This window comes from Amblyomma mixtum, chromosome 1 (genome assembly GCF_055824585.1).
Source record: "Amblyomma mixtum isolate Tamu chromosome 1, ASM5582458v1, whole genome shotgun sequence".
In the NCBI taxonomy this organism is placed as follows: domain Eukaryota; kingdom Metazoa; phylum Arthropoda; class Arachnida; order Ixodida; family Ixodidae; genus Amblyomma; species Amblyomma mixtum.
This window is the reverse complement of record NC_143012.1, coordinates 267650924-267676681: the sequence shown is the minus strand read 5'-3', so window position 1 is coordinate 267676681 and position 25758 is coordinate 267650924. Positions and strand designations below refer to the sequence as shown.

Below are 25758 nucleotides of genomic sequence, written 5' to 3'. Positions count from 1 at the left end.
TGCTGATATCAAACTAATATTCGCCCTTTGAGCTGTGTGGCGGGAGTGAAAGGAAGACGTGCGCTGCATGCGTTGGCGTGGACAACATTGTGGCAGAAACACGGCACTAGAGCAATACGCGTTGGCGTTGACAACACTGCTGCAGAAACACGGCACTGGAGCCTAGGCCGCCGACATGCATCGAGTAAATTGGCATTAACGATGAAAACGTTGAAGCCGCGCGTAACTGGGTCCCTGGGTAAGTGAACAAATTAATCGTGCTCTCAGGTATATGGCGGTAGTGTTTCCCTGCAGGATAATGTGCTTTTGGACAATATTTTCTGCTTATAATTGCTAAGCAAAAAATTGCCCGTTCATTTCATCAGAATCAGTATAGGTGCGTGAACGGTCATGTTTTATGCCCCTATGCCTGTCTGCTCCCTTTCGCACCCGCCGTTTGTAACCCTGCCGAGCGAATGCAGCTAATATCTGCCATGTGCCGTTCTCGTCGTGTTTGAAGTGAGGTTTTTAAATTGCAGGGAGGAATATTTTATTATATTCTCTGCTCGTCTGCACTAACAGTGAGGACACCACCCCAGCCCATGATCGCTAGAGCAGCAACCCGCAAGCCGACAACGGCGGGCGGTGCCCTTGAGAACAGTGTGCTGACACAAGCGGCACTTATTGCTACAAGAACAGTAAACACCAAACAGCGGCAAACGAACAGATGTTCCTCAAAGGCTACACTAGAGAGTTATGGATTTCCGACTCACCAGCCTAATTACGGGTGAATGTTCGCACGGGCCAGGGCTGGGTAAAACCGATGGAACAGTGCCGGATAGAGGGAGCTTAGGAGATACATTCCCGCAAGGCTGCATTCTGCCGACTTATATCGGTGCCACGCGCAGACATCCGCGTGCTTCAAGTTACCCGACCAAAAGACTGCAGATACGCTCTCTTTCCGTCTGTGTGGTGCTTGCACCGTACGCGGCACTCGTTACTGAGGCACAGGCGCCCTCCACTGCTAGCTAACGTAGCTATATAAGCAAGAAAGGACGGGGATGTTGCGGGAGGGTTGTGCGAGGAAGCTGGACAGCAGGGAGCGGGCGCCTGGTGAGTCCCCACATCCACCTAAAACCTGCCCCCCGGCGCCAAGTGACAACACCCCACAGAGGTTCCGCAGGTGTTCTCTGTCAACTTGAGACAGCGCTTGCGCTAGAAATCGCGCTAAAGGTATCCACAGCCGGTGTCTGCTCTCCCACCGCCGGTTTCTGGGATTTCGTCTCCCGGGCTGTGGGTTTTTCAAATACCCTTTCTTTGGGATGGGTATCCTCCTCGTGCGTTAGGTGAAACCACGACGGCCCCACGTTGGGCGCCAAGATATGGAGCTCGCACTGTGCGTAGACGGCGGGGAAGACTAGTCTCTGTGCTAATAAAACACAGGCGTCACAAATGTGCAAACCGCGTACTCCAACCCATGCAGCAGCAGGCTGCAGGCACGGAGTATTCGGTCGAAATAGGCGGAGGCGCAGCTAGTTGGAGATTATTTATTAGTCTCAGCATAAAATAAAAAGAACTTCGCGCCGGAAGAAACTTCAGCCCTACGACAAAAACAAAGCCAGGATGCTTACCGTGGCCGTCGGTCGTCCCACGACACACTAGCAGGGGTGGACACCAGGGGCAGGCGAAGCGGGTTCCACGGATGTCCGTGGCGAGAGAGGCCCCTTTCAGCAGGAGCGGCGTATTTTTAATGCCGCCCGAAGGCTGCTCGAGGCGGCAGTCGTACGCTCTCGCCTGAGAAGTGTGCCGCCTTTCCACTCACTTGAGCAGCCAGCGGAAATATTGAAATAGAAAGTAGTCATAAAAGCAAGATTGAAAGTGCTAGGCAGTGCACTATAACAGCGGAGTTCTTTTTCATTGCTCTTTGTTTTTGCCTACGAACACAATTGAAAGTGTTCGGCAGTGCACTACAACAACAGAGTTCTTTTTTTCATTTTTCTTCATTTTTCTTTGCTTTTGCTACGATCAATCGAACTGAATACTGATGTGGAAGAAAATGGTGATGTTGAGCAAATAACAGAATACAGGAGAAAGGATAATCAAATAGAACAAGAGGGATGTCTTTGTGTCAGGCTCTTTAATTTATGTTTTGCCCAAATGTTCGTTATCGCGTGGTTTGAAAAGGAAGCGTCTTTTTTTGACGCTTTCATGAGTGTTTTAAGCCTCACTGAGTTCCATTCTGTACTCCTGCCCTGGCTCGTAAAAGCATTTTCACGAGGCACGGGCCGCAATTCGCGACGACTGTTTCCAAGATTCATTCTTTTATTGCTCCACAGGTCGAAAGCCTGTTATATAGCAAACTACAGCTGCACATACAGCCCGAGGAGTTTAAAGTTGAAATAAAGATAGCGTTAAACACTCGTAAAATCAAGTATCTGAAAAATGCTTGGAACTATAAATGCTAAAGTTTCCATCGTTTTTGCTCTCCTTTAGGAAAGAGAAGAGGCACTTTGCGCACGTGTAGTCAGGTGCGAGTCACGCGGCCCACAAATGTCGACGACCTGTTCTTTTTTGGTAATCCTTATTGACAAACTGCTGAATACTAAAGTTTATAGCTTTGAATACTGCGCCCTGCGCTCTAGATGAGGCCCCTTTTAAAGCTATCAGTGCAAGAAAAGTGCATAAAGTAGGGATCATCAAACAATTCGCTTCCAATTCTTTTTCCTTTTCCCAGCCAGCCGCAGAGGCTCGAATGCTGTAGCGTTTGGCTTGCAAAACGATGTTGTGGGACTGAATGCCAGCCACAGGGGCGGAATTTCAGTGTAATCGACATGAAGCAATGACAGAAGACAGTGCGATGTGAGCGTACGTTAACGAACCCCGTGAGTTCAAAACTGATCAATAGCCCCCTGAGAGCACTTGCAATTACTCCCGAGTTGCTTATGGGCGCGAACTAATGAGGAACACAAATGAGTTGCAGATCTTTACTTCAACGCATTTTCCACAGTATACAGGAACGAAGCACACTAAAATGTCTAATAAAGACTATGCAATGCAAATAACGAAGCAGTTGCGAGAGACAGTGGGCAAAACAGCCATCTGCAGAAAAATGAACGAGTTTTTTTTTGAACAAAGGTATATACTCCATGGAAACACAGAAAATTATTTCCATGAAATTATAATTTTCGCACGTTTTCACGATGATCGTTACACATCAAAATTTTATCCATCAATTTTTGTTCAGAAGGCGCGGTAATGTATTTCATACGCTTTGTAGCTAAAGTTTGTTCCGCAGGTTGTGACGTTCCCGTTTTCGGCTTCGGTAGGTTCATATATTGCATGTGAGTTGGCAAGCTTAGCAAGGTTACGAAGGTTTTTATTGTTTGGTTTTAATACAGCTCCATTAGTTTCACGTCATTACTGAAAAATTTAACTGTCTCGCAGAATTCTGACCGAATAGCCGCGCATTTGTCGTCGTATAATACGACGGGAACAGTAACGGCACGAAGCTGTTCGAATACACCTACCTCCGTTGCCGCTTGCAATAGCCGTCCTAGAGTTGTGCGGGCTGCGTGTCGTCTCACCTACCGTGAATCTATTTCCGCCACCCCGTATATGCTGCAATTCACCAGACACAGGTGTTAAAGCAGTTTTACACAGGGCCACTAATCGCTGAAATTGCCATACTGCTCCCCGCCGTCCGCCATACTGTCTGCTCCTGACTTGTCAGGCGGAAAAAAAAAAGATGCATCAAAATTTCACGAAAGAAATATTTCTTGTTTTGCTTTTTAGTTTGATTACATACCAATAGAATGAATAGCGGGCTCGCAAATAGGAACGTGGATGAAGAAAGGGGTGTACAGTTGATACGTGATGATGTAGCGCCCTCCTTAGGCTGCTCCTAAAAGCGCATTCGAGCAAACCAGAAGAGAAAGACCGTGCCGGGCCGTGTGCACGTAGCCTTGTTTACAAGAAACGGTCAGCGGCGGGTCGATTCAGCATCGAGTTGAGCAAGGTCAAACTAACCCGATGACTGTCTGTTTACATAAACTCGATACTAGCGAGCTGACTCTCGCGGTGCGCCCTGCGAGGCGCGACCGCACGAGTAGTCCTACCACTGGTATAGGCACCGCCTTTGTTAAAGACTGACGTCGGCTGCTGTGTGTCAGCGTTAACCCCACATGTAGTAGCTACTAGGAGCCCAAGTCCAAATGGATATACTGAAAATAAAATCGCTACAAAGTCCAGTCCCATGTCTATTTTCCTTGCGCTCTATCAAAAGTAAGCTTAGCCGGAACTCAAAAGTTGAAATCTGAAATTTAAATTCTTTGAAATTAGTTACTATTGAAGCGTGCTATAGTATGATACAACTTAAACAAAACAGAAATTCCTAGCACTGGGCTACGGTCCACGGCAGTTTGTATTACTCCGCTGGCCAATGGGAACAGTAAACAGCTTTAATAAAGGGAACAGCAAACAAAGGGAACAGCTTTTTAATACCTGATTATATTAAACAAGCCAAGTGTCAAATTCTGTAGCTCGTAATTTTTTTCTTGCGATAATGGCTTCTTGTTTAGGTAACGAGAAAAGTTTCAGCAACGAAATACTTTTTTGTCGTGGAGAAATTATGTGCGGCGGTCGTGAATGTGGGCGGAGTTTCACTGCATACCTAAGTTGTATCTCACTATAGAAGCTCTAGCATTTCATTCAAGCCAGTAAAACAGATGCGACATATTTCTTTTCCACACAATGCATTTTTCTCTCGATTCAGTATTGTAATACAGTCATCTCGCTGTTTCAACCGTATTGTTTCGCACAGTGCACCTACCCTCCATCGTTATGCGCTTCATGCCTCGTGTATGGCTTCGACAGATTGCACTTTATTGTAAGTACGTTTCTCTAGAGCAGCACCAGAGAAAGGATGTAGAAGCATACATGTTAAAAGCAGTCATTTCTTATTTGGGTAGGAAAAAGGTAATGAGCGCACCGTAACTTTTTCTTGACAAAGCAGAGCAGATAACTGATAAACAACCAATAATACGCGAATCGTAGTTGCATAAACGTTTCCACAGGGCTGAGTTCGAAGTACTATCGTGAGCAAAAATAAGAACCCCCCGCTCCCCCGTCCCCCCAAGCACGTTCCCAACCCTACTGCAAAGCAGTCACTGGACATTTCACAGTACCGCGATTTTCCCAACGCCGCAGGGCTTAGCAGAATTATGGCTGCCGCAGCCCAATGTTGCCAAAACAGAAAACACTGACTATGGTAGAGGCTTTAACAGGAGCTGCGGGCGTCCAAAGCTTTCCTACAGAACCCGCATACAGTTCCAAGGGGCTGCTTTAAAGAGCTCTAAGAATTGTTATTTCCTGTATTTTTCTGAGTGCCTGTTCAGATCTGTGAAGGTAGCTGTGCCGATTACAAAAGTTTAATTTATCGCTTATAACGACATTGTGAGGGCGGATACTCAGGGAACCACAGATTTGATTGCAGTGCTAGAAAGGCCAGGAAAAGGCAGCCACGAAGCTTCAAACGCGAGTGCAGGGCACGATAGAGGAAAAAACTATATTTGGTAGAGGTACCCGATACACTCGAAAATTGTATTTCCGATATTGATACAAGGTACCGATACAAACATTAGATACTATACCATTGATACTTCGATACACCACTGAAATTTTCACCATTAATAAAGCTGGTAATACGTTTACCTATTACTGCGCATGCGAAGTGGCGAAGAGCGGGGAGCACTGCGGCTCGGGCGGGGCTGAGATTGGCACGTAGTATGTGCATCACGCAGTGTAGTCGCGTTTTGAATGAGGCCGCTTCGCGCCATCCTGTAAACGTGCAGTTTTCGAATGGCGTGAGAAATGGCCCATATCAGGTCAGCCTCAGCGATGAGGAAAATCGCATTCTCTAAATTCCAAAAACTGATATGGCTATTACTAACGGCCGGTGACAAATCTTCAAATGCATTCAGTCGCCTATCGGTAATAGTTAAAAGGAGAGCGATAAGAATTTAGTTTACACTTTACTAGTGAACATGATTTGCCTGTTTCTTGACGTCCGCCAGCAATGGTATTAGTTAGCCGCGAAAAACTTCTCTTTACCTCGAAAACCCTATGTTTAAAAATTAGTGACCGACTTTCTTTAAGTTATCTAGTATACAAGGTGTTTCACCTAAGACTTTACGCAATTTTCAAAACTATGCTTTTTGGGTCAGAACAACGCTTTTTGAGGCGTAACATTTTGAGCGTTGTAGTACATCTCAATAGAGTTAAGCCGTACTAACTAGCAGTATGGTTAACTAATATTGAATAGTGAACTTTATAACTATTACGGCTAGGCTCCTTTTTTACTGGGAGGCGTATAGCCCACCGTAAGTAAAATCCATATCAGTTTTTAGAATTCCGAAAATGCGGTTATCCTCGGCGCTCTGGACCAACAAATTTTGACTCTTTCAACCATTTACGTAAACTGGAGATGTTGCTTTACCTGCAAGCTTCTCGAAAGCGCATGTATTTTGGAGTGATATGCCATAATTTGTTGGGCCAGAGCGGCGAGGGGTAACCGCAGTTTAGAATTTCTAAAGAAGTCATTTTAGAAGCCGTAATTTAAAACCTTTCCTTCAAGCCTGCTGCCTTCAGGATAAATTTCTGAGAATTTATTAATGCATGCTTCATAAAAAAAAACAGAAGCCTTGTCCCCTTGAGCTGTGCACACCGGAAGAAACTCAGCAGAACTTTTATAAGGCCCACTTGAAATGAAACACGCTGACATTTTATATAGCTCGAAAACTATTGGTTAGTTGCATCGATACAAAAAGCACAAGGATCTCTACTTACGCTCTACATCACTTGGGCTTTCTTGCATCCCCAGCTGTTTCTAGGTGTTGCAAAAAACCACTTAATTAAATTTACCGCAGTAGCGATGCTGGCGGACACAGGATGGTGGCTTCTCTGGCGCTGTAGTCGTCTTGTAGCACTAGAAACAGGGAGAAGGTGGCAGGGGCGACGCGAAAGAGCGCGCCCCGAGCTGCTTGTAGCTTTTATAAGCAGCCGCTTCTGCTCGCTGTTACCAGACTTCTTTCGCAAGAAAACCCGACATCGTGTTTCGTTACATCGATGTGAGTCATGTTTAGCAGACGGATTGGTGGTGAAATATGCGCCGGCCATGCCGCCGCATCCGGTGCCATGCTATAAAACACGTCTGCTATGCGAAATGCAGCGTAAACATGTACGCTGGTGTTTCGTGCATTCCCAAGACTTTTAGGCAGTTCGACGAAGGTAAGAAAAGCGCCTGTTCTCAATGCATATTTCAGGAGCCTGTTGTCATCCGACGCTTTATATGAGATCTTGCTGACAGGGCTAAATATAATTTGTGGTGACGGTTTTCCTGAAGTATTTAGTGTTGAGCAGCAGCCGGCGTGAGCCTTACGGAATTATTGCAGGTAAATTTTACGCCTGTAAAGACCGCTGAAAAAAATCTTTTGCTGCGCATCTCCGTATTCCTCAATGAACTGTTGTAAAGACGTTCGGAAAGCCCAAAGCAAATTTTGATATTGATTCGGACAAATTTCAGGAGTAACAACGTCGACATAAAGGCAGGTGTTGATGATTCATTAAGAAGGTGATCTAACACTGCATCGTGAGAAAATTATGGTAAAGAGCTAATTTTTTTTATTGACACTTTTCTGCATTTAATGTGAAAAAATTAGGAGTGCCATTTTTGGCAAGAACCGTCCGGTGCCCGACTGAAGCATCCGCAGGTAATGTGAGTAAGGTGACCAGAGGAGATAGAAGGTCTGATATGAATAATAATCGATTGCTAGTAGTAGATGAGTATACTGATAGTGAGTAAGCCAATAATTATTCGTGACAATATACCTAATCATGACGAAGCAAATAACAGAATGACAACACAGGAAGGTGATTTAGGTCGTATAGTGAAGACTAAAGCCAACAATAACCCATCACATCATGACTAACTGTAACTCAGCAAATTAAAGATGTCTAAGGATGACTCACCAAAATAAAAGATGACCATTGATGGGTCGGCAAATTTACGATGTCTATCAATGACTAAGCAAAATACAGATAACTGAGAATGACAGCAGAATTAAAGATGACTAAGAATGACTAAGCCAAACAAAGATGAACAAGAATGCCCCAGCAAAATAAAGGCCTTCGCAAAATTTGACTAAGATTTACTGAACAAATATTAAAATTGACTAGGAATGATTCCGCCTAAAAATGACTAAGAATGACTCAGGAAACTTAAAGATGACTAAGACTGGCTCAACAAGATTAAATGTGACTAAGAACGACTCAGCAAAATAAAGTTGACAAAGGATTACATAACAGAATGAAAGATGACTAAGAATGATTCGGCAAACTAAAGGTCGCTAAGAATGACTCAGCAAATGAAAGGTGACTGCTGGAAGCTACGCTACAGACTCATACGAGTGATTATATACAAATTCATGCCAAGGTGTTACAAAACGATACCAACAGCTAAGAAGCCGAATTGGAAAGACAAATGCTTTTGAGTTTCCTCCGCAAGAATCCCATTGATCGCCCCTAAATTTTTCCATGCTCTGAGATCACTTATATAAGGAGTTCCAAAACCAAGCGTTATCACTAAAAATATTTTACCACGTTCAGCATCAGACCCGAAAGTCACTACTGCCTTTTCAAAAAATCCGACCACGCTGGGACACTTTAGTCTTTACCCCTCACAGATCGCAACCCAAGCACCGTTGTCTGAAAGTATGCACCTGATCAGGTTGAGCGCAGCAAGGTCTTTCACTCGCATTCAATGCGCAGACACTCTAAACAAAAAGCTGAACATCTGAGAATATCCCATTTCGCGCAAAAAAGCCATGATGCGTGTGAAAATATATGCAACCACGTTGTTCAAGTGCATGCTTCGAAACGAAGTGCACTTGTGACTCCAATCTTTTCGCAACATAACTTTACTAATGCTGATCAAACAATCCCAAGCCACAGTTCGCAGCCATAAATGAAGAATCAAGAAGTCTTTATTGAGTAACACAAACAAAATTCAGGGGGCACTTTGACTGTCTAAAGCGCGTAGAGGCGAAAGCGTTTTCCGCACCACTTTCGCTGCTTCTGTGGCACTGGTGACGTCACATATAATTGAGTAGTTATTACCAAGTGGTGACAAATCACTAATTAATGGTTAATTACTTATTAATTCCTGAATACTAATTAACTGCTAATTAACGATGCTTAAGCTTCGCCTTTAGGAGTGGTACGCGACAGCGTGTTGTAGCGCTGCCAGGGAGTCCACGGAACACCACCACTTCGGCGCGACGCCTTGCCCTTTGAACGCAACGCTTTTTGAGGAAAGGAAATGGCGCAGTAATTCTCTGTCATCTCGGGGGACACCTGAACCGCACCGTAGAGGAAGGGAGGAAGTGGGAGTGAAAGAAGACAAAGAGGGTCCGTAATGAAGAAAATGAAAATTGTATTTGAGGAAAGGTAATTACGCAGTAACTGTGTCACATATCTCGGTGGACACCCGTCAAAATTCAGGGGGGCACTTTTTTGACCTAAAGTGTGGTCACTGATGTGTGATTATGATGTTAAGCTTCGCCTCTGAGTGGAACGCGACAGCGTCTTGCAACGCTGCCAGGGAGTCCATAGAACGCCATCGCCCATTCGGTTCTACGCCTCGCTCGTCGGTAAATTGGTTTTTGAGGAAAGGAAATGTATCTGTCTCTCATATCTCGGTGGACACCTAAACCTCGCCGGAAGGGAAGGGAGGAGGATGAAAGTGAGCGAAGACACCGTATTCACTAAACGCGCCTTTGTTCATTTGAAACTATCGAGCTGGCATGGCGGACACTGTCGTGGTTGTTGTTGTTGTTGTTGTGACTGAGAAAAGGATGAAGAGGAAATTGCACGGGCCTGCTACTGGCTCTAGCCAAGCCACCACCGCTGCCACGTGCAGATAGAGGAGAGTTAAAAGATCAGAGGAAAGACAAAAAGGAAAGAAAAGACGTGGTCAGCCAGCACGAGACTGGCTTCGTCAGCTTAAAATTATAGCGTTATGTGTATTTTTGTTGTGCAATGTCATGAGCCAAAGACAGGCAATAAAGAAAAAAAAAAGCTGGCATGGCGGAGTGGATAGCATGCTGGTCTCGCACGCTGAAGACCAGGGTTCGATTCCCGAGCTCGACCAATTTCCTACTCGGTTTTATTTATTTATATGGCCTGACAAGAAACGTTAATTAGGCTAATTTGGTAATTAAGCAATTAACTAAGCTCAGTCCCACTTACATGAAGCATCGCTATACGATCCCTTCAATTGGTTGCATGGTTACTAGCCAAAGTACAATTGGCCTAGTTTGAAATTCGCGCACTGTGACGTCACGACCGTTTCGACCAATTGAAAAGCGTGACATTTTTATCGACAACTGCTGCTTACAACGATGAGACATTAAAGGCTTCCGCCTTAAAATGTATGCACAGATATTTGGACCGATAGCCAATGAGGCCAGTCAGCGGTCCAATACAAAATAACATGTAGGTCAGCAATCACAAACACACTCAAGAAAAACTAACTTTGTAGACTTGCTTCGATTCCCCAAAAATGTTTCTTGCATGTCAGTTTGAAATTCATAGCTTGCTTTATTTCAACTGGCAACGAGTTCCAAATTTTCGCTCCTGTAAATTCTATTCGTCTTTCTCTCTTTCTCCGTACGCATTATGGCGAAGAGGAAGATTAAAATTGCCATTACTGGCAATTTTGTCTAGTGTTGCGGATGGGAATACTGAATGCACCAAGAGGTAAGGGGTAGTTCGTATTTATAATGTTATTAACCATAACAGCTATTTTGTAATCGAGTAAGGTTGTGAACGACATGATCTGCATTGCGTCAAAAATGTTATTGTTAGAACTATACGAAGAATGTAATCCCATGGTTTTCAAGGCACGTTTTTGTAGTCTCAGCAATGGTGATAAATACGTTTCGTATGCGATTCCCCATGCTTCGCTGCAATAACTGAGATGACTGTGACATAATGAAAAATACTGTAATCTAAGAATAGCACGTGGAAAGTTCCGCCGTGCCGTTGCCAACGTAAAACAACCGTACGGAACCTTTTTACACACATTGTGCACCTGTTCCTTCCAAGACAAGTGACAGTCTAACATAACCCCTAAATATTTAAAAGAAGACACACTATCAGTAATATTGTTTTCAACACATATAGAAAAAACACTTGATTCAATACACCTTTGATTGAACGAAAAATAACATATTTAGTTTTTCAATGTTTAAAGTTAGATGATTATTACGAAACCAAGTCGAGATACGTTGGAGTTGATTGTTTATAGGATTTTCCATTGAGTCAAGTGAGTTGCCAGTAAAGATAAGTGCAGTGTCATCCGCATACATCACATTTGTGAACACTGTATTGCATTAGGGAGGTCATTGATAAAGACTGAAAATAAAAGCGGTCCCAGAACTTAGTTTGGCATGCAGACTTGAACTGTTTGAGGACAACTTGCTGCTTTCGTGAAGAAAGATAACTTTCAAAGAATTCAAGTGCCCCGCTACGCACACCATACGAGTATGCTTCCAGTTTCATTAAAGGAATGAAGTGTGAGACTATGTTGAAAGCTTTTTTGATGTCTATAAATACGCCTACAGCAACATTATGGTTATGAAGAGCAGATAGGATAAGCTGCGATAGAGTAAATACAGCCGTGAAAGTGGACCTGCTAGAAAAAAATCCATGTTGCTGAGGACAAATACCTCCACCAAGTTGTTACGGGGTAGTTCCGCCTCGGATTGCAGAGAGCGGACACGGAAGACAGGGCTTTCAAACGACAGGCGTCTACTGCAGGCACCAGCCGACACTGCTCGACCGTCGTCTTCTTCAAAACTCACGAGATTCGTCTTCGTCCTTCCGTATGCGCATATCAGTGCATGCACCGCCTAATGTAACAATATGATTAGTATCAAGAAAGGTTTTCAGTTGGGAAGCAATTAATTTTTCAAAAATGGTATTGACGACACTCAGTACAGATCATCATCATCATCATCAGCCTGACTACATCCACTGCAGGGCAAAGGCCTCTCCCATGTCTCTCCAATTAACCCTGTCCTTTGTCAGTTGCCGCCACTGTATCCCCGCAAACTTCTTTATCTCATCCGCCCACCTAACTGTCCGCCGTCCCCTGCTACGTTTGCTTTCTCTTGGAATGCACTCCGTTACCCTTAAGGACCAGCGGTTACCTTGCCTTCGCATTACAGTACAGATATTGGCCTGTAACTAGACGGGTTGTTAGGGTCACCAGTTTTATATATCGGAACAACTTTTGCAACTTTTAAAGTATCGGGGTATAAGCTAAAGTATATCGCGTGATTGAATATTCTGCACAAAGGAACACAAAGCAAATCAATGTTGTCCTTGATTACCTTAGCCATTATGCCATCTGGCCCGGCCGCTTTATTCGTGGGCATGTACTGCTTACTCAAAGACAAGCAGCCACAGAAGAGTAATCAGGGTATTTTCTTACTGATGGAGTGAGCAGTGTTCAGTCTGCGTAAATTCGCATTCACCGCCTCTCGCCGCCCTTCTTCCGATGTTACTGCATCGTCGTTGTCTGTGCAGGGCAGGCTTCCAAGGGGACATTTATAACAGATGCCACTTTCCAGAGGCCAAGGGTGTCTGTGAGCATCAAGGAGCAGTCTTCCCATCCTGCAGGCGTCATAAACAGACGAAACAGAACAACGGCCAGAATTTTCATCAAACAACAGAGAGCATAGAGCAGGGAAAAGAAAACAGTAATCCTCGGGGCGATGATGTCAGAGTTAAACAGAATCTAGGCCCCTCTTAGCTCATTCTTTTGTCGTACTCAAGCTTCAGTAATTGATTACGTATATGAATGCAATAAGGGGGCCTGTGTTTCACTGCGCTTTACCCATTTGCACTACCTCTGTTGCAGTAACTGTCAGATTTGTCCCGAAAATAAGACTCTATGGAAACACTTTTTTCGTGGAATTTCTAGAATAGAAATGATACCACCCCCAAATAGATCTACGAAACACGTTTCACGAACTGGCATTACAATGCAGACATCGAGAGCTGTATCCCAATTACTGTCCAATCTAGAGCTAGAGTTCTAGAACCATCAGCGTCAGACACTTACTTTCACTACGCGCCGATTGGATCATGAAGTGGAAATAACCACTACGAAGGAAAAGGCAAGAAGTACCACATTAGGGAACAGAGGTTGACTGCATTGATAGCAACGGAACCACATTACAGCCTCCCTAAATTGCCAGGTCCAGAATTCTTGCATATCAGTATAGAATATTTTCAGATACCTTTATAGAAGTAATGAAGGCAATATTCCATTCTTCGGATTCGTTGAAAAATCTTTCTTCTAAAATCTTCCCATCGTTCGTATCGAGTAGTTTAAGATTGCCATATTGAAATCAATCAGGAAGGTTTTCGACGGTAGCAGGAACGTTAATGGCAAAAAATGCAAGCCTACCGAGACGAGACATGCGGATATCTTGGTTAATTGAGTGAAATCTTAAGATATATTAAAAATTGCGTTCACAAACTGTTCCCCGTTGAAAAATGCGTTTGTCGAGAATTTCTGGGCATCATTAGAAAGCTGCCAGAAAAGCACCTTTAAGCTAGTGCAATTTCGGCATAGTTCAGTTCCTTCTCTCTTCCCTCTTTAATCCCCTCATTCCCTTCCCCTGTGCAGGGTAGCCAACTGGAATTCTTTCTGGTTAACATCCCTGCCTTTCCCCTCCCTCTGTATCTATCTCTCTCTCTCTCGGCGTGGTTGCAAGAGCTGTGCTATTGTGATTTCAACGTGAGCGATATTTGTGTAAAAATGTGTTCCGATCTCATACTCGTGGACGGCCGTATGTACGGGAGGAAGAAAACACTTAAACTTGCTCTGTGGCGTAAGGCTGGCACTTGAACATGGCTTAAAGTGCCAGTATTGCTTTAATGTTGTTAGTTCTGTTGCGCAGTCATTTGGAACGTTACTCTCTATACACTTCTTAATTTTTTTTTATGCGAAGCATACTACTTTTGCTACCACTTCAGCCCTTCACCGTGGTTATGCGCCTCCAAATCACGTGATACATGACGTCACACCACGTGGCACGATGACGTCACGACAGTAGAGAAACGGGGGGCCAACTCGCGCCGTCGCTGTGGTTGTGCGCCTCCAAATCACGTGATACATGACGTCACACCACGTGACACGATGACGTCACGACAGTGGAGAAACGGGGGCCAACCTCGCGCCGTCGCTGTGGTTGTGCGCCTCCAAATCACGTGATACATGACGTCACACCACGTGACACGATGACCTCACGACAGTGGAGAAACGGGGGCCCACCTCGCGCCGTCGCTGTGGTTGTGCGCCTCCAAATTACGCGACACGATGATGCTTCGCATTCTCCAGGCTTAACCAAGTTAAGCCTCAGCCTTTTTTATCTTTAGGTTTCTACTGCTGTCTAGAGCATATTGCTGCCGAGGCTCGTCTGTCGGCCTTTCCAACCAACTTCTTATTTTACAGAAACAACTCTTAGGTCCTCAAGTCCTCAGTTGAGAATGAAATTGGTTTTGAGGAAAGGCTCACTTTCTCACTTTCTCAGCTCACTTTCTCGCAGAGTGGATGAGTTGTTGTTGCTGAAATCTAATGTTGAGTCGCTGGGAGTAGTAGTAAAGACTTTTAATCGACCATAATTTACAGGCCGAGCATTTCGACCGCCTGGGCGACCAGAAGCCGCTGTTCTTCTTCCGCTTCAGCGCCAAGCCAGTCGAGCCAGGTGGTGATGGATAGAGAGGGTGGGGGGAAGGAACCCGACTGCTGAGCAGCCGAGCAATAGAAGAGGCAATGGGCCAGGTCCGCATAGATACAGGGGCAATTGGGACAGGAAGGGTCCGATCGATAGCGATATAGGAAGAGGCGGGACGGGGTGATAACTGCATTCATCTGAATGTGCCGAAGAAGGCGAGACTCCGGCACCGTGAGTGATGGATGAGGGGGAGGGTAAAGGCGTTTGTCGAGGCGGAGCTCAAGGTAGACCTCTTTTATGGTGCGGCGAAGGGTGAGTCTCCCACCGTCCTCCGAGGGCTTGGGCCAGGGGATCAACGGTGCCCGGAAAAGTGTGTCGCGGGCGAGCTGATGGGCCAGCTCATTGCCGTCAATCCCTGAATGCCCAGGGACCCAGCGGAGGAAAACGATGGAAGGCTGCAGTGCGGAGACCGCTCGTTCGACCTCCTGTTGGAGAGAAGGGGTCAGGGTGCGTTTCTGTATGTGGTGTATAGCGGCTTGTGAGTCCGAATAGACTGTGTACTCTTGGAGAGAGGGAAGGAGGGAAAAGGACTGGAGGGCATGCGCAATGGCGAGGACCTCGAGGGACAATGCGTCTGGAGGGTGTAGATACGGCCCGCTGGTGTGGGTTTCAGGAGCAGAGAGGTGTGGATGGTACAGGGCGTAGCCGCAGGAACCTCGAGGAGCCACGAAGGAGGCATCCGTGTAAGCTACACCCTGGGTATCAAAGAGAGGGGAATAGTGCTGTGCGGCCGCATGACGACGTCCGGCGTGCAGGACGGGGGACATGTTGGTCGGGAGGGGAAGGATACGAAGTTTGGGGGCGGGGGTTGGGAATAGGAGAGGTAAGAATCAGTTAAAGGTATACACGCCTCTATTTCTTTTTTCTCTGAGAAATATGATGACAGTTAAATCCACTGCTGAACAGCAAACCACAATCCAGAAGCTTCAAGATGAAGTGCTTACTCTGAGCACCACAGTGACGGGCCAAAATGAACAGCTACTGCACCTTCAGAAAGAGATTAATGACATGGAACAATACAGTAGGCTGCAGAACTTAGAAATACAGGGGTTCTCTCTTAAGCAAGGTGAGCAGGTGTCTGAGGCACTAAAGAACTTGGCAGAGAAGCTGAAAATTGAGCTAATTGATTCAGATATCGAAGCAGCTCATTGTCTTCCGCAGAAAAAAAGGAAAAAAAAAACAATTTTGCTGGTGAGATTCACTTCTGTCGCTGCAAAAGAAAAATGGATGAGTCATCGAAGCCAGATCACGCCTCTAGTGCAAAAGGGAGAGCTATCTGAAATGTACTTTAACGACAACCTCACCACATCAAACAGGAAACTGCTCTGGGAGGCTAAGCAGAAAGGCAAGGCAAGTAATTTTAAATTTGTTTGGGTCAAACATGGAAAAATCTTTGCTAGGAAGACCGAAGTCTCTTCTATTTTTCGAATCCATGATTCTACTGATTTAGATAAACTAGTTTGAATCATGAACTGTACCTTTTCCCTTTGCGCCAATATTGGTGAATTTTGTAACTTAGTCTCGCCAAAGGTGGACGCATTCAGTGTACTTCATGTAAACATACGCAGCTTACGAAAACATTGGAATGAATTTTTGGCTGTTGTTGACAACACTAAGAATACCATAGATGCATTCATACTTACAGAAATTAACATCCCTTCCACACTTCTCTCTTCTTTTTCGTTACCCAATTATTCTAGTTTCTCTTTCACACGCCCAAATCGGATAGGCGGCGGAATTCTTGTTTTCGTTCACAGCAAATGGAATGCTTACCCTTTAAAGTCAACATTTTGCTTTGCTGAATGTGTTGCATTGCAGATATCACTTTTAATTTCGGAGGTTACACTTCTAGTGGTTTACAGGCCTCCTTCCCAAAATGTGAAAGAATTTTTTTCTGAGCTCGACAATTTTTTGGGCTCCCTATTGCCAAATCATGCTATATGCCTCATTGGAGACTTCAATATTGACACCTTGTCACCAGCACGTTCATCTGTTTGCGAGTACCTCAACACTTTGGCAAAACATGGTATTGAACCAACGATAAAAGACTACACAAGATAAGAGTACCTGGGAAAACATTTCGTAGCTTCTTGTATCGATCACATCAATATAAGAGCTCCGTTTGCCCAGAATTTCTCTTCTGTGATTACATACAAACTTTCAGATCATTACTTTGTAGGTTCTCATATCCTTTTTCCTTCTTCAAATAAATCATGCCTTAATAAGGAGCAAATTTCATATACAGACACTGCCACATTCGATAAACTTATAGCCGACTTTAACTGGGCCTCTTTCCTCGAGGAAGCGAATTCTTTTAACATATACGATAGATTTGTGCAGGTTGTCAGTTCCATAACAGCCTCATCACAAAAGGTCAAAGTGATCAAAAAACGTAACCCAAACCTTCCTTGGTTAACAAGGGACATTCTAAAGGCCATTGCAGAAAAAGAAGCCCTTTGGACACGTTGCAAGCGTTCTCCCAACAACACACGTACGCCTCAAAGATAATTTCAGGTTATTTAGAAACAAAGTAACTGCCATGATTCGAGCCTCGAAACGTAACTACTTCAATTCGGCTTTCCGTAACAACCAACACTCTTCGCGTAAAACTTGGTCAACTATGAACTGCCTTTTTGGACGAAACCCTAAACAATCCATTAGCGATGCATTTGCCAAATCCTTCAAAGACCTTCCCTCTGCTGCCTCCGAGTTTAATGCATTTTTCTCTCAGGTTTCCAGGAAGTTTTCATTGTCCCACTATGAGGTTCCTCGGTCTTTATATTGCACAGCTTCTTCAGCTTTTCTCCCCTCTATTACACCCCAGGACCTTCACAGCATAATCTTTAGCTTCAATTCGAAGAAAGCCGCACGTATTGACAATATCAGGATGAGTGACCTCCAACGGAACTTCACGAAACTGCAGTCGGTACTTATTTTTATGTTGAATGGTTTTATCACTGAATGCTTCATTCCACACAATTTAAAAGTTGCCATAGTTAAACCGTTACATAAAAGTGGCTCTTTAAAAGCTATTGAAAATTACAGGCCTATTTCAATTCTACCTGCGATTGCGCAGATTCTTGAAAAGCACCTATTCCGAGTTATGTACAGTTTTGTTTTCACGAATAATATCTTATCAGAGACACAGTTTGGTTTTATTGAAGGTAAAGAAACTGTTCTGTTATTAGAAACTTTTACTGATATCATTTACTCATGCTTTGATAATAACAAATTCGCATGTGGTCTGTTTTTGGACGCTAGCAAAGCTTTTGATTGTGTTCGGCATGACCTACTGCTAGAAAAACTTGATGTCATGGGCTTTAGGGGTCCTTTTAAAGATTTGCTGAAAGAATATTTTTCTAATCGGGCTCAAGTTGCTGAAATAAGCGGGCATCGAAGTTCTGAATCATTTTTGTCGGCAGGTGTTCCACAGGGCTCTGTTTTATCGCCTTTGCTTTTCAATTTATTTGTAAATGATTTATCGAATGCTGTCGCAAAATGTTACATCTTTCAATACGCCGATGACACGTTATAGTTGTCAACAAATACTTCGTTGCCTCTGGCCATGGATGCTCTTAGAACAGATGTGGTGCATGTTATGAACTGGTTCTTAAATAATTCTATTGCAATTAATCAACAGAAAACTAAACTCATTTGTTTTCGTAATCCTCATAAAAAGCTTTCTTTTGTTGAACCATTGTTTTTACATTTTTCGCATTGTCTTAATTGTTCTTGCATTCCAATTAATTTTTCAAATAGTGTCAAGTACCTTGGTATACTTTTTGACAGTGATATGCCTTGGAACAGTCATCTTACCCTAGTATGCAACAAGCTTCGTGGTTTATCATGTGTACTATACAATGTTCGTTATTTATTACCTTTTCAGACTCGCAAGCTTATTGCACATGCTCTCATTTATGGGATTCTCAGATATGGAGTCACTGTTTATTATCATTGCTCAAAGACTTGGCGAATGAAATTAAATGCGATACTAAAGAAGATCCTTCGATCCGTGGCATACAACACAAATGCTTCACCTGATTGCAACTTGTTTTCGCTTTTACAGCTGCCCTCTTTTGAGGCCCTCTTCCATCATGTAGTCATTCGTGCTCACTTTTCGGAGAGTACATTTTTGGTGCCTTTCATTCCTGTTCGTCCTTTTCGACATCATCCCCGTTTTACGGTACCTCGCTGCTACACTCACTATGGCCACTTCACTCGTAATTATTACATACCAAAAATGTTTAATTCTCTGCCTGATTCAATCTTTTCAGTTTCTTCGTTGTCTCTATTAAAGAACTTCTGAAAAACACATATGTCGGTAACCTAAACTGTTTCTTTGTTCTTGTTTGCCTTAGGTATTGCGGTTTATCATTGTTTGCTTGCTTTGTAACACCTATTGTTTAATATATCTGTCTTTCATCGATTGCCGAGTACTGCCCTACAAGCCTTTATGGCTTGGGCAGACTTGTCTTAAAGATTGTATTCTGTTCTCTAAAAATAAAGGTGTTTATTATTATTATTAAATAAGGCAGTAACTGTCTCATATATCACGGTGCACACCTCGACAGCGCTTAAGTGAAAAGATAAAGAACGGAGTGAAAGAAGAAACGAAGAAAGAGGTGCCGTATTGAAGATTCCCGGAATAATTTCGACCACCTGGGGATTTTTAACGTGCACTGTCATCGCACAGCACATGGGCGCCTTTTGCGTTCGCCTTCATCGAAACGCGGCTTTATGCAACAATTTACAAGGCGTTTGTACACGTGCCATTAGCACTGCGACAATCTGCGGTCAGCCAAGCAGACCTCCTAAAGTTGAAACAAGAGACACCACGTCCCAAAAACGAAGTCTGGCGCACCTTGCGTCAGCCCTCAACAACAAAACGGCTCTTATGCTTGTGCAGTCCGAGCGTGTGGCAGTGCCACCTTCTCGGAAAATAAAAACAAAAAGCTTTATGACCACATAATTCACCTTGAAAGTGGAATGTGATAGCTTTAGATTTCGCAGTTATCGCAGCTTCTGTGTGCTTGCGGCAGTTTTTTTTTTAATTTCCGTTCGATCAAACGCCCTGTTCGGACTGTCCGCTGCTGTGCCAGACATCCGATATGCTGTGACGGGGCCGAAATTTGCATATAACAGTTTTTTTATTTTTTATTGCTATCTATAAACTGGGTTCCTCACAACTCGGTGGGCTGGTTGTGATGACATCACAAGGTGACGCGACTTCTCTCGACCTATCAGAGTGACACATCATGACAATGACGTCACAAGGTCACGTGAACCCTCTCGACCAACAACCAAATTTAGTTTTGGACATCCGTGGGGTTTTCGTGTGGCGACCGCTTTAATGCTAGCGCATTAAAACGAAACCCGCAAACCCTTCTTGCTTTCCTGACCCTTCCCCGAGCATTCTACGCTTCTTATTACAAAAGGACGAAAGGGACGGATGGGAAAGTCAGTGCGAGGTATCTGTCCAATTGTGGTGCAACAACCAAGAGTGACTCATCATAACGCGCATTCGAGTGCGCAGACGAACAGATTGTACCACGACAGGACAGCAACACGCTCAAACAGATGAAGTGCTGCTGCCCCACACCCGCCATCGTTACAGCAAGTTATACAGACGCTTTCAAAGTCGTACTTTTCATTTTGTATTTGTTTCTAATTACCGTTTGAATTGCTTTCGTACCTTAGGTAGCTCCCAATCTTGGAACTTCAGGAGGAACCTGTGAATGCCCAGCATGTACTGGTCCCAGTAGAGGTGCCAGTCTATCTCCCGGATGTCAAAGTTGAACAACTGCAGTAGCAAAGAGGCACAAATGCCTCCCGGGTGTCATGCGTTGAAGTAGAAAAATGCGCTAGAGACGAATGGACTTGAATCTCATAAGCGGTGAGCGCGCGCGCTTCTATTCTGCGTATTTTTTGCGTTGCTTCTAAAACACGCACATGATGGCGCGCTTTTGACCATCTTCACTGTCACTGGTAGAGCAACTGCTAAAATGGTAAATATTTTCCAGTGATTTCTGCACGAGGGAAGCGCGGTAAGAGTATCTGCGATTTTCCCGTCGTTTTAATTTGCAGTCGTGGGAATTATCAGTTACCCCGGCTTGAAGCCCTCGATTACTGCTGTTAGTTGTTCCACGTTTGCATGCCGTTGCATGTTCAGCGTAGAGCAGAAGCTTGTCGCCTTACATACCAGCAGACGAAATGCAGTACAAGCGAAGGGCTGGCCGCTCCGTATCGGCCGAGCTCATTGCAACCTGACGCGAACGCTCGTCTGTGTAAGCTAAGTATATTGTTTTAATCTGCCTAATGCCTCATCATGATGCACTTCTTAAGAACGTGCGAGCGTGCTTCCTTGTCATTTAACGCAAACGCCTCCACCGAAACCCGGCGGCCGCGGCCATCTAATTATACGCGTAATGCATATTGTAATCACGCAAACGAAGTAAAGAGGACAGAAAAAGACGCGTAAGCCTAGTGGTTTGAGAATTCGCCTCGTATGCGGCAGCTGCTGGGTTCGACCCCATAGCGACCACGTGACCACCGATTTCCTATGAGTACACGCTTTCCCTCATCCTGCTACTCTTTTCGAGGGGGATTTCGTAGGAAAAGTGTCTTCGGCCTAATCCCTCTTCCATGGATGTTTGATTCGTCGAAGCTCTAAATCCGCCATTTGCTGTAAGTCCCATTCTTGGCCTTTTCGTGCACCCTGTTGGTTTGCGCGATTACGAATTGCATTCCAGCTAAGCCACAGACTAAGCTGCCTGCTTGAGTTAACTGCTAAGTGTACTCGATAGAACCGAGTCATGTCCACAGAGATTAGCGACTTCTTCCTGAGAATTCTTCCTGAGCGCCATCATATGTTCTCTCTCCTCTCTGCCTTTCCCTTCTGCTCCTTTTCTCCATCTTCTTGCCCACTTTCCTGACCCTTCTGTTGCCCCCCACTTTCCTTCCCCACGCAGCCGGGAGCAGTAAAAGGAATGAAGGGCGTGTCGACAAGGCGACGACAACGACGAGCACCTGTACACTTAACGCTAAGACTACGAGTGCATTGCCTACCTGAAAGCAATGACTTACGGACTTATAAACGGCATACTAGAATAAAATTTCACTTCTGGCCCAGGCTGTCTGTTTAACACTCTGCGATTAAGAAACAACGATTGAAATTAATTTCCTTTCGTATTTGAGATGTGGTAGTGAAACATCTCATTTTTCTTTTTTTTAGAACGCTTCGCCATTGTTTCCAGTGATCTTCTGTAGAGTTTGTTATTGCACGCACCCGTTTATGATACCCCGTTTATGATACATGTGCCTCGCTGATTTGAAGATATGGTAAGCGTATACCTGCTTATCTGTGGGTGAGAGGTGGCTGATCATATTCACAACATTCTCCGACCGCAGCAGCCAGCTGTTAGTCGTGTAGAACTGCACGGCGTCCATTGCCTTACGAACCTTTTTGTACTGTGCTACAAACCTGCAAAGCAGAATTACAGAAGCAAAAATTTGCGATGGTTGCTGCAGAATTTTTGATGCCAGTTTACATCGGTGGTGATGATAGAGCTCGAATGTGGTAAAAGCGGTAGACATGCGGTAGGCATGAGTTAGGGCTGTGTAACTGAAGCGCCAAAGTAAAATTAGTGCACAAACAAATAAGAAAGAAAACTGGTAACGCATTTGTGATTTATAACCATTTAAAACGCTACTCCGGTTCCAGGTCTTCAAAATGTTTTAGCGGTGTAAACTCTTTGCCAAAATATAGAGACCAAAGGGTCTGCTTCAGCGCCTTGCAGCGCAGCGCATCTTGCATACTCATTGACTTTAATCTCATGAAGGCGAGAGGAATTTAAGTTTTAAACCCTAACACGTTTAGGAATGTCAAACGTGCTTAAAAGCCCCGATACACAGCTTGAAAGCAAACCCCCGGGGCCGTATACTTTTGACACATACTGTAAATTTAGTTGGAGAACACTACGCTTTCTTGTATAAAAAAAGATAAGCGTTAAACGAGCGAAAACGTGGTTATATTTGGCTATGAGCACAGTTGCGCCGCCGTTACGTTAAAGAGCCCCAGGTGGTCGAAATTTCCGGAGCCCTTCATTACGGCGTCCCTCATAGCCTCAGTCACTTTAGGACGTTAAACTCCCATAAAACCAAACCAAACCATTATATCGCTAATTTCATTAAGGTCATTTATGCGCAGCAAGCAACCAGCTCGTTCTCCGCGCGTCCAAATTTCTAACTTGTCTCATGGGTTGTTCCGCAACCTACTGTTGTATCACTACTCCGAGGCTTGTGTATTGGTTTTCAAGTAATCATCATCATAAGCCTGACTACGCCCACTGCAGGGCAAAGACATCTCCCATGTCTCTCCAATTAACCCTGTCCTTTGCAGCTGCGGCCACCGAGACCCCGCAAACTTCTAAATATCCTCCGCCCACCTAACTTTCTGCCGACCCCTGCCACGCCTGCCATCTCTTGGAATCCACCCCGTTACCCTTAAGGACCAGCGGTTATCTTGCCTTCACATTACATGCCCTGCCCAAGCCCACTTCTTCCTCTTGATTTCTTCCTCTTGTAACCGGCGTTTGTTATCTCACCCACTCCACCCGCTTCCTGTCTCCTAACGTTACACCTATCATTTTTCTTTCCATAGCTCGCTGCGTTGTTCTTAACTTAAGATGAACCCTTTTCGTTAGCCTCCACGTTTCTTCCCCTTAGGTAAGTACCGGTAAGATAGAAGTGTTGTATACTTTTCTCTTAAAGGATACTGGTAAATTGCCTTCCATGATCTGGCAGAATCTGGCATATGCGCTCCACCCTATTCTTATTCCAGTTATCTTTCTCATGATCCGGATCAGCGGTCACTACCTGCCCTAAATAGACACATTCTCTTACTACTTTCAGCAGCTCGCCATCAATTGCGAACTGCTGTTTCCTTGCTATACTGTTGAATATTACTTCGGTTTTCTGAAAGTTAATTTTTAGCCCCACCGTTCTGCTCTGGCTGTCTAAGTGACTTAGCAAGGCAATGTCATCAGCGAATCGCAGGTTACTTAGGTATTCTCTGTTAACTCTTATCCCCAACTGTTACAGGCCCCTCAATACCTCCGGTAAACAGGCGGTGAATAGCATAGGCGAGATCGTGTCTCCCTGCCTGACACATTTTCTTATTGGAATTTTATTGCTGAATTTATAGAGGACCACCGTAGGTGTGCAGTTGCTATATATATATATATATATATATATATATATATATATCTTCCAGTGTTTTTTCACATGGCTCTTCTACACCTTGATTCCGCAATGTCTGCATGACTGCTGTGGCTTCCACTGAGTCAAATGCTTTCTCGCAATCATTGAAGGCTATAGATAGGGGTTCATTATCTTCTGGGCATTTCTCTATAACCTGGTTGATAAATTAATAAATTTTGACTTTTGATAAAAAAATGCGCTGTTGTCTTTTTTTATGTGCGCTAAACTCGATCTAAACAATTTTCTCGCAACCCACTGCTCACAAACTCGGGTCCTCAAGAACAGTTCGCAAGCAAGAAGCTATAACTGTACCAATAGCTGCACCTCTCAGGAATTACGACAGATAGTTTGGTCTGTCGATAGGCTAACGCCTTGAAATTCAGCGCGACGCAGGAGGCGAAGGTGAAGGAAGAATACGCAACAAGCACCCGTCGTGTCTTCTTTCTTCGTCCTGGTGTCGTGCGTCGTGCTGAACCTCGAGACTTTGGAGGATTTATTTTGCCGTCAGAAATCACGTGGCTACGAAGTCTAGTTTTGAAGTTTTTATTTATTCAGCCATTGTTTAGTTATTTTATTTTGAAGAGGGCGCTGGCTCTGCACCATTAGCCGACAGGTTTTGAACGTAAGGGCGTCAGAGTAAACTACGTTAGCACTGTACATCTACGTTCGAAATTTGGTCACAGAAATTTATTTCACCTCAGCCCTTCTAATGCACAACCAGTCCGCAGCGCCTTATTCTTAACCGGGGCGCATCAATAATATCAAGGATGCATGGGAGGATGGTTGTTCGCAAGCTCAGCTTCGCGGTTCAGATCAAGGTTCATATGTATGTTACATCTGCTGCAAGAAAAAGCTTTGTGACCCAAATTGTTTCCGTGATTGAATGATAATCGCAAAACAACACAAAATGGTTTCCCACCACCATCAGGTTATCTCAGAAGCGAGAAAAATGACGAAGAATTTTTGATAACGCTATGGAAACGAAGCATTCTTTTAAATCCCCCCAAAATCCGCGTCATAAAATAAAATAAAAGAAAACGAACCTTGGTTTTTTTCTACTCAGCAGCAAGCCAACGTCGGCAATGCGCACTGGAAGGTACCTCAGGAAGAAAAGCAAGAGGCTGTGCCATAGTTGGTTGGTGTTCACCATAAATCTTGGGGAGAAGGTAGTTTTGGGTAATGGGTACAAACCGATGGCCCTCCGTACTTGACTTATTGTTTCGCCCCAAGTTTGCTGGTGGAGGGTAGTGTTGGTACAGTTGAACACTTTCAAGTAGTCTGGCCTGCACAGAGAGATTCTACATGTTAAACAGGAGTAGTTCAGTTGAGATTTTCTTCGGAAACTTTAGGGCAAAATTAAGCTCCATAATATTGCTAACATCCGACGAAACGTACATAGTAGGTGTGCTGTGAATGAAATTGAACATATGCCCGTGTGTCGTGCAGATTAGTGAGCATACTGCACTCATAGTCTCATACCCTATAAAGTTCGTTCGTAAATGACGCAAGATACGTAAAATTTCCAGCTAAAACAAATTCCAAGGTGTGCATTCTTTATTTAGCAAACTGGTAGCACATGCAAATTAAGTGAGAACAACCGTGACTGCCAAAGCAAACACGATCTCCATCACCACAACGCAAATTTGATAAAACAGCG

The 25758-nt window shown here is 44.3% G+C and overlaps 1 protein-coding gene across 1 annotated transcript in view; it reads right to left on the bottom strand.

The window, feature by feature from the left end:
- Positions 1–532: 532 nt before the first annotated feature.
- The window catches only part of LOC149371635 (fatty acyl-CoA reductase 1-like), a 37872-nt gene continuing 12646 nt past the window's right edge, over positions 533–25758 (bottom strand). Inside the window, exons 9-13 of the mRNA XM_089580827.1 lie at positions 25145–25384; positions 22194–22323; positions 20536–20643; positions 1611–1773; positions 533–666 (exon numbers count right to left, since the gene is read on the bottom strand). Of these exons, the coding sequence (XP_089436953.1) occupies positions 533–666; positions 1611–1773; positions 20536–20643; positions 22194–22323; positions 25145–25384 (775 nt within the window). The remainder of the gene's footprint in view (positions 667–1610; positions 1774–20535; positions 20644–22193; positions 22324–25144; positions 25385–25758) is intronic.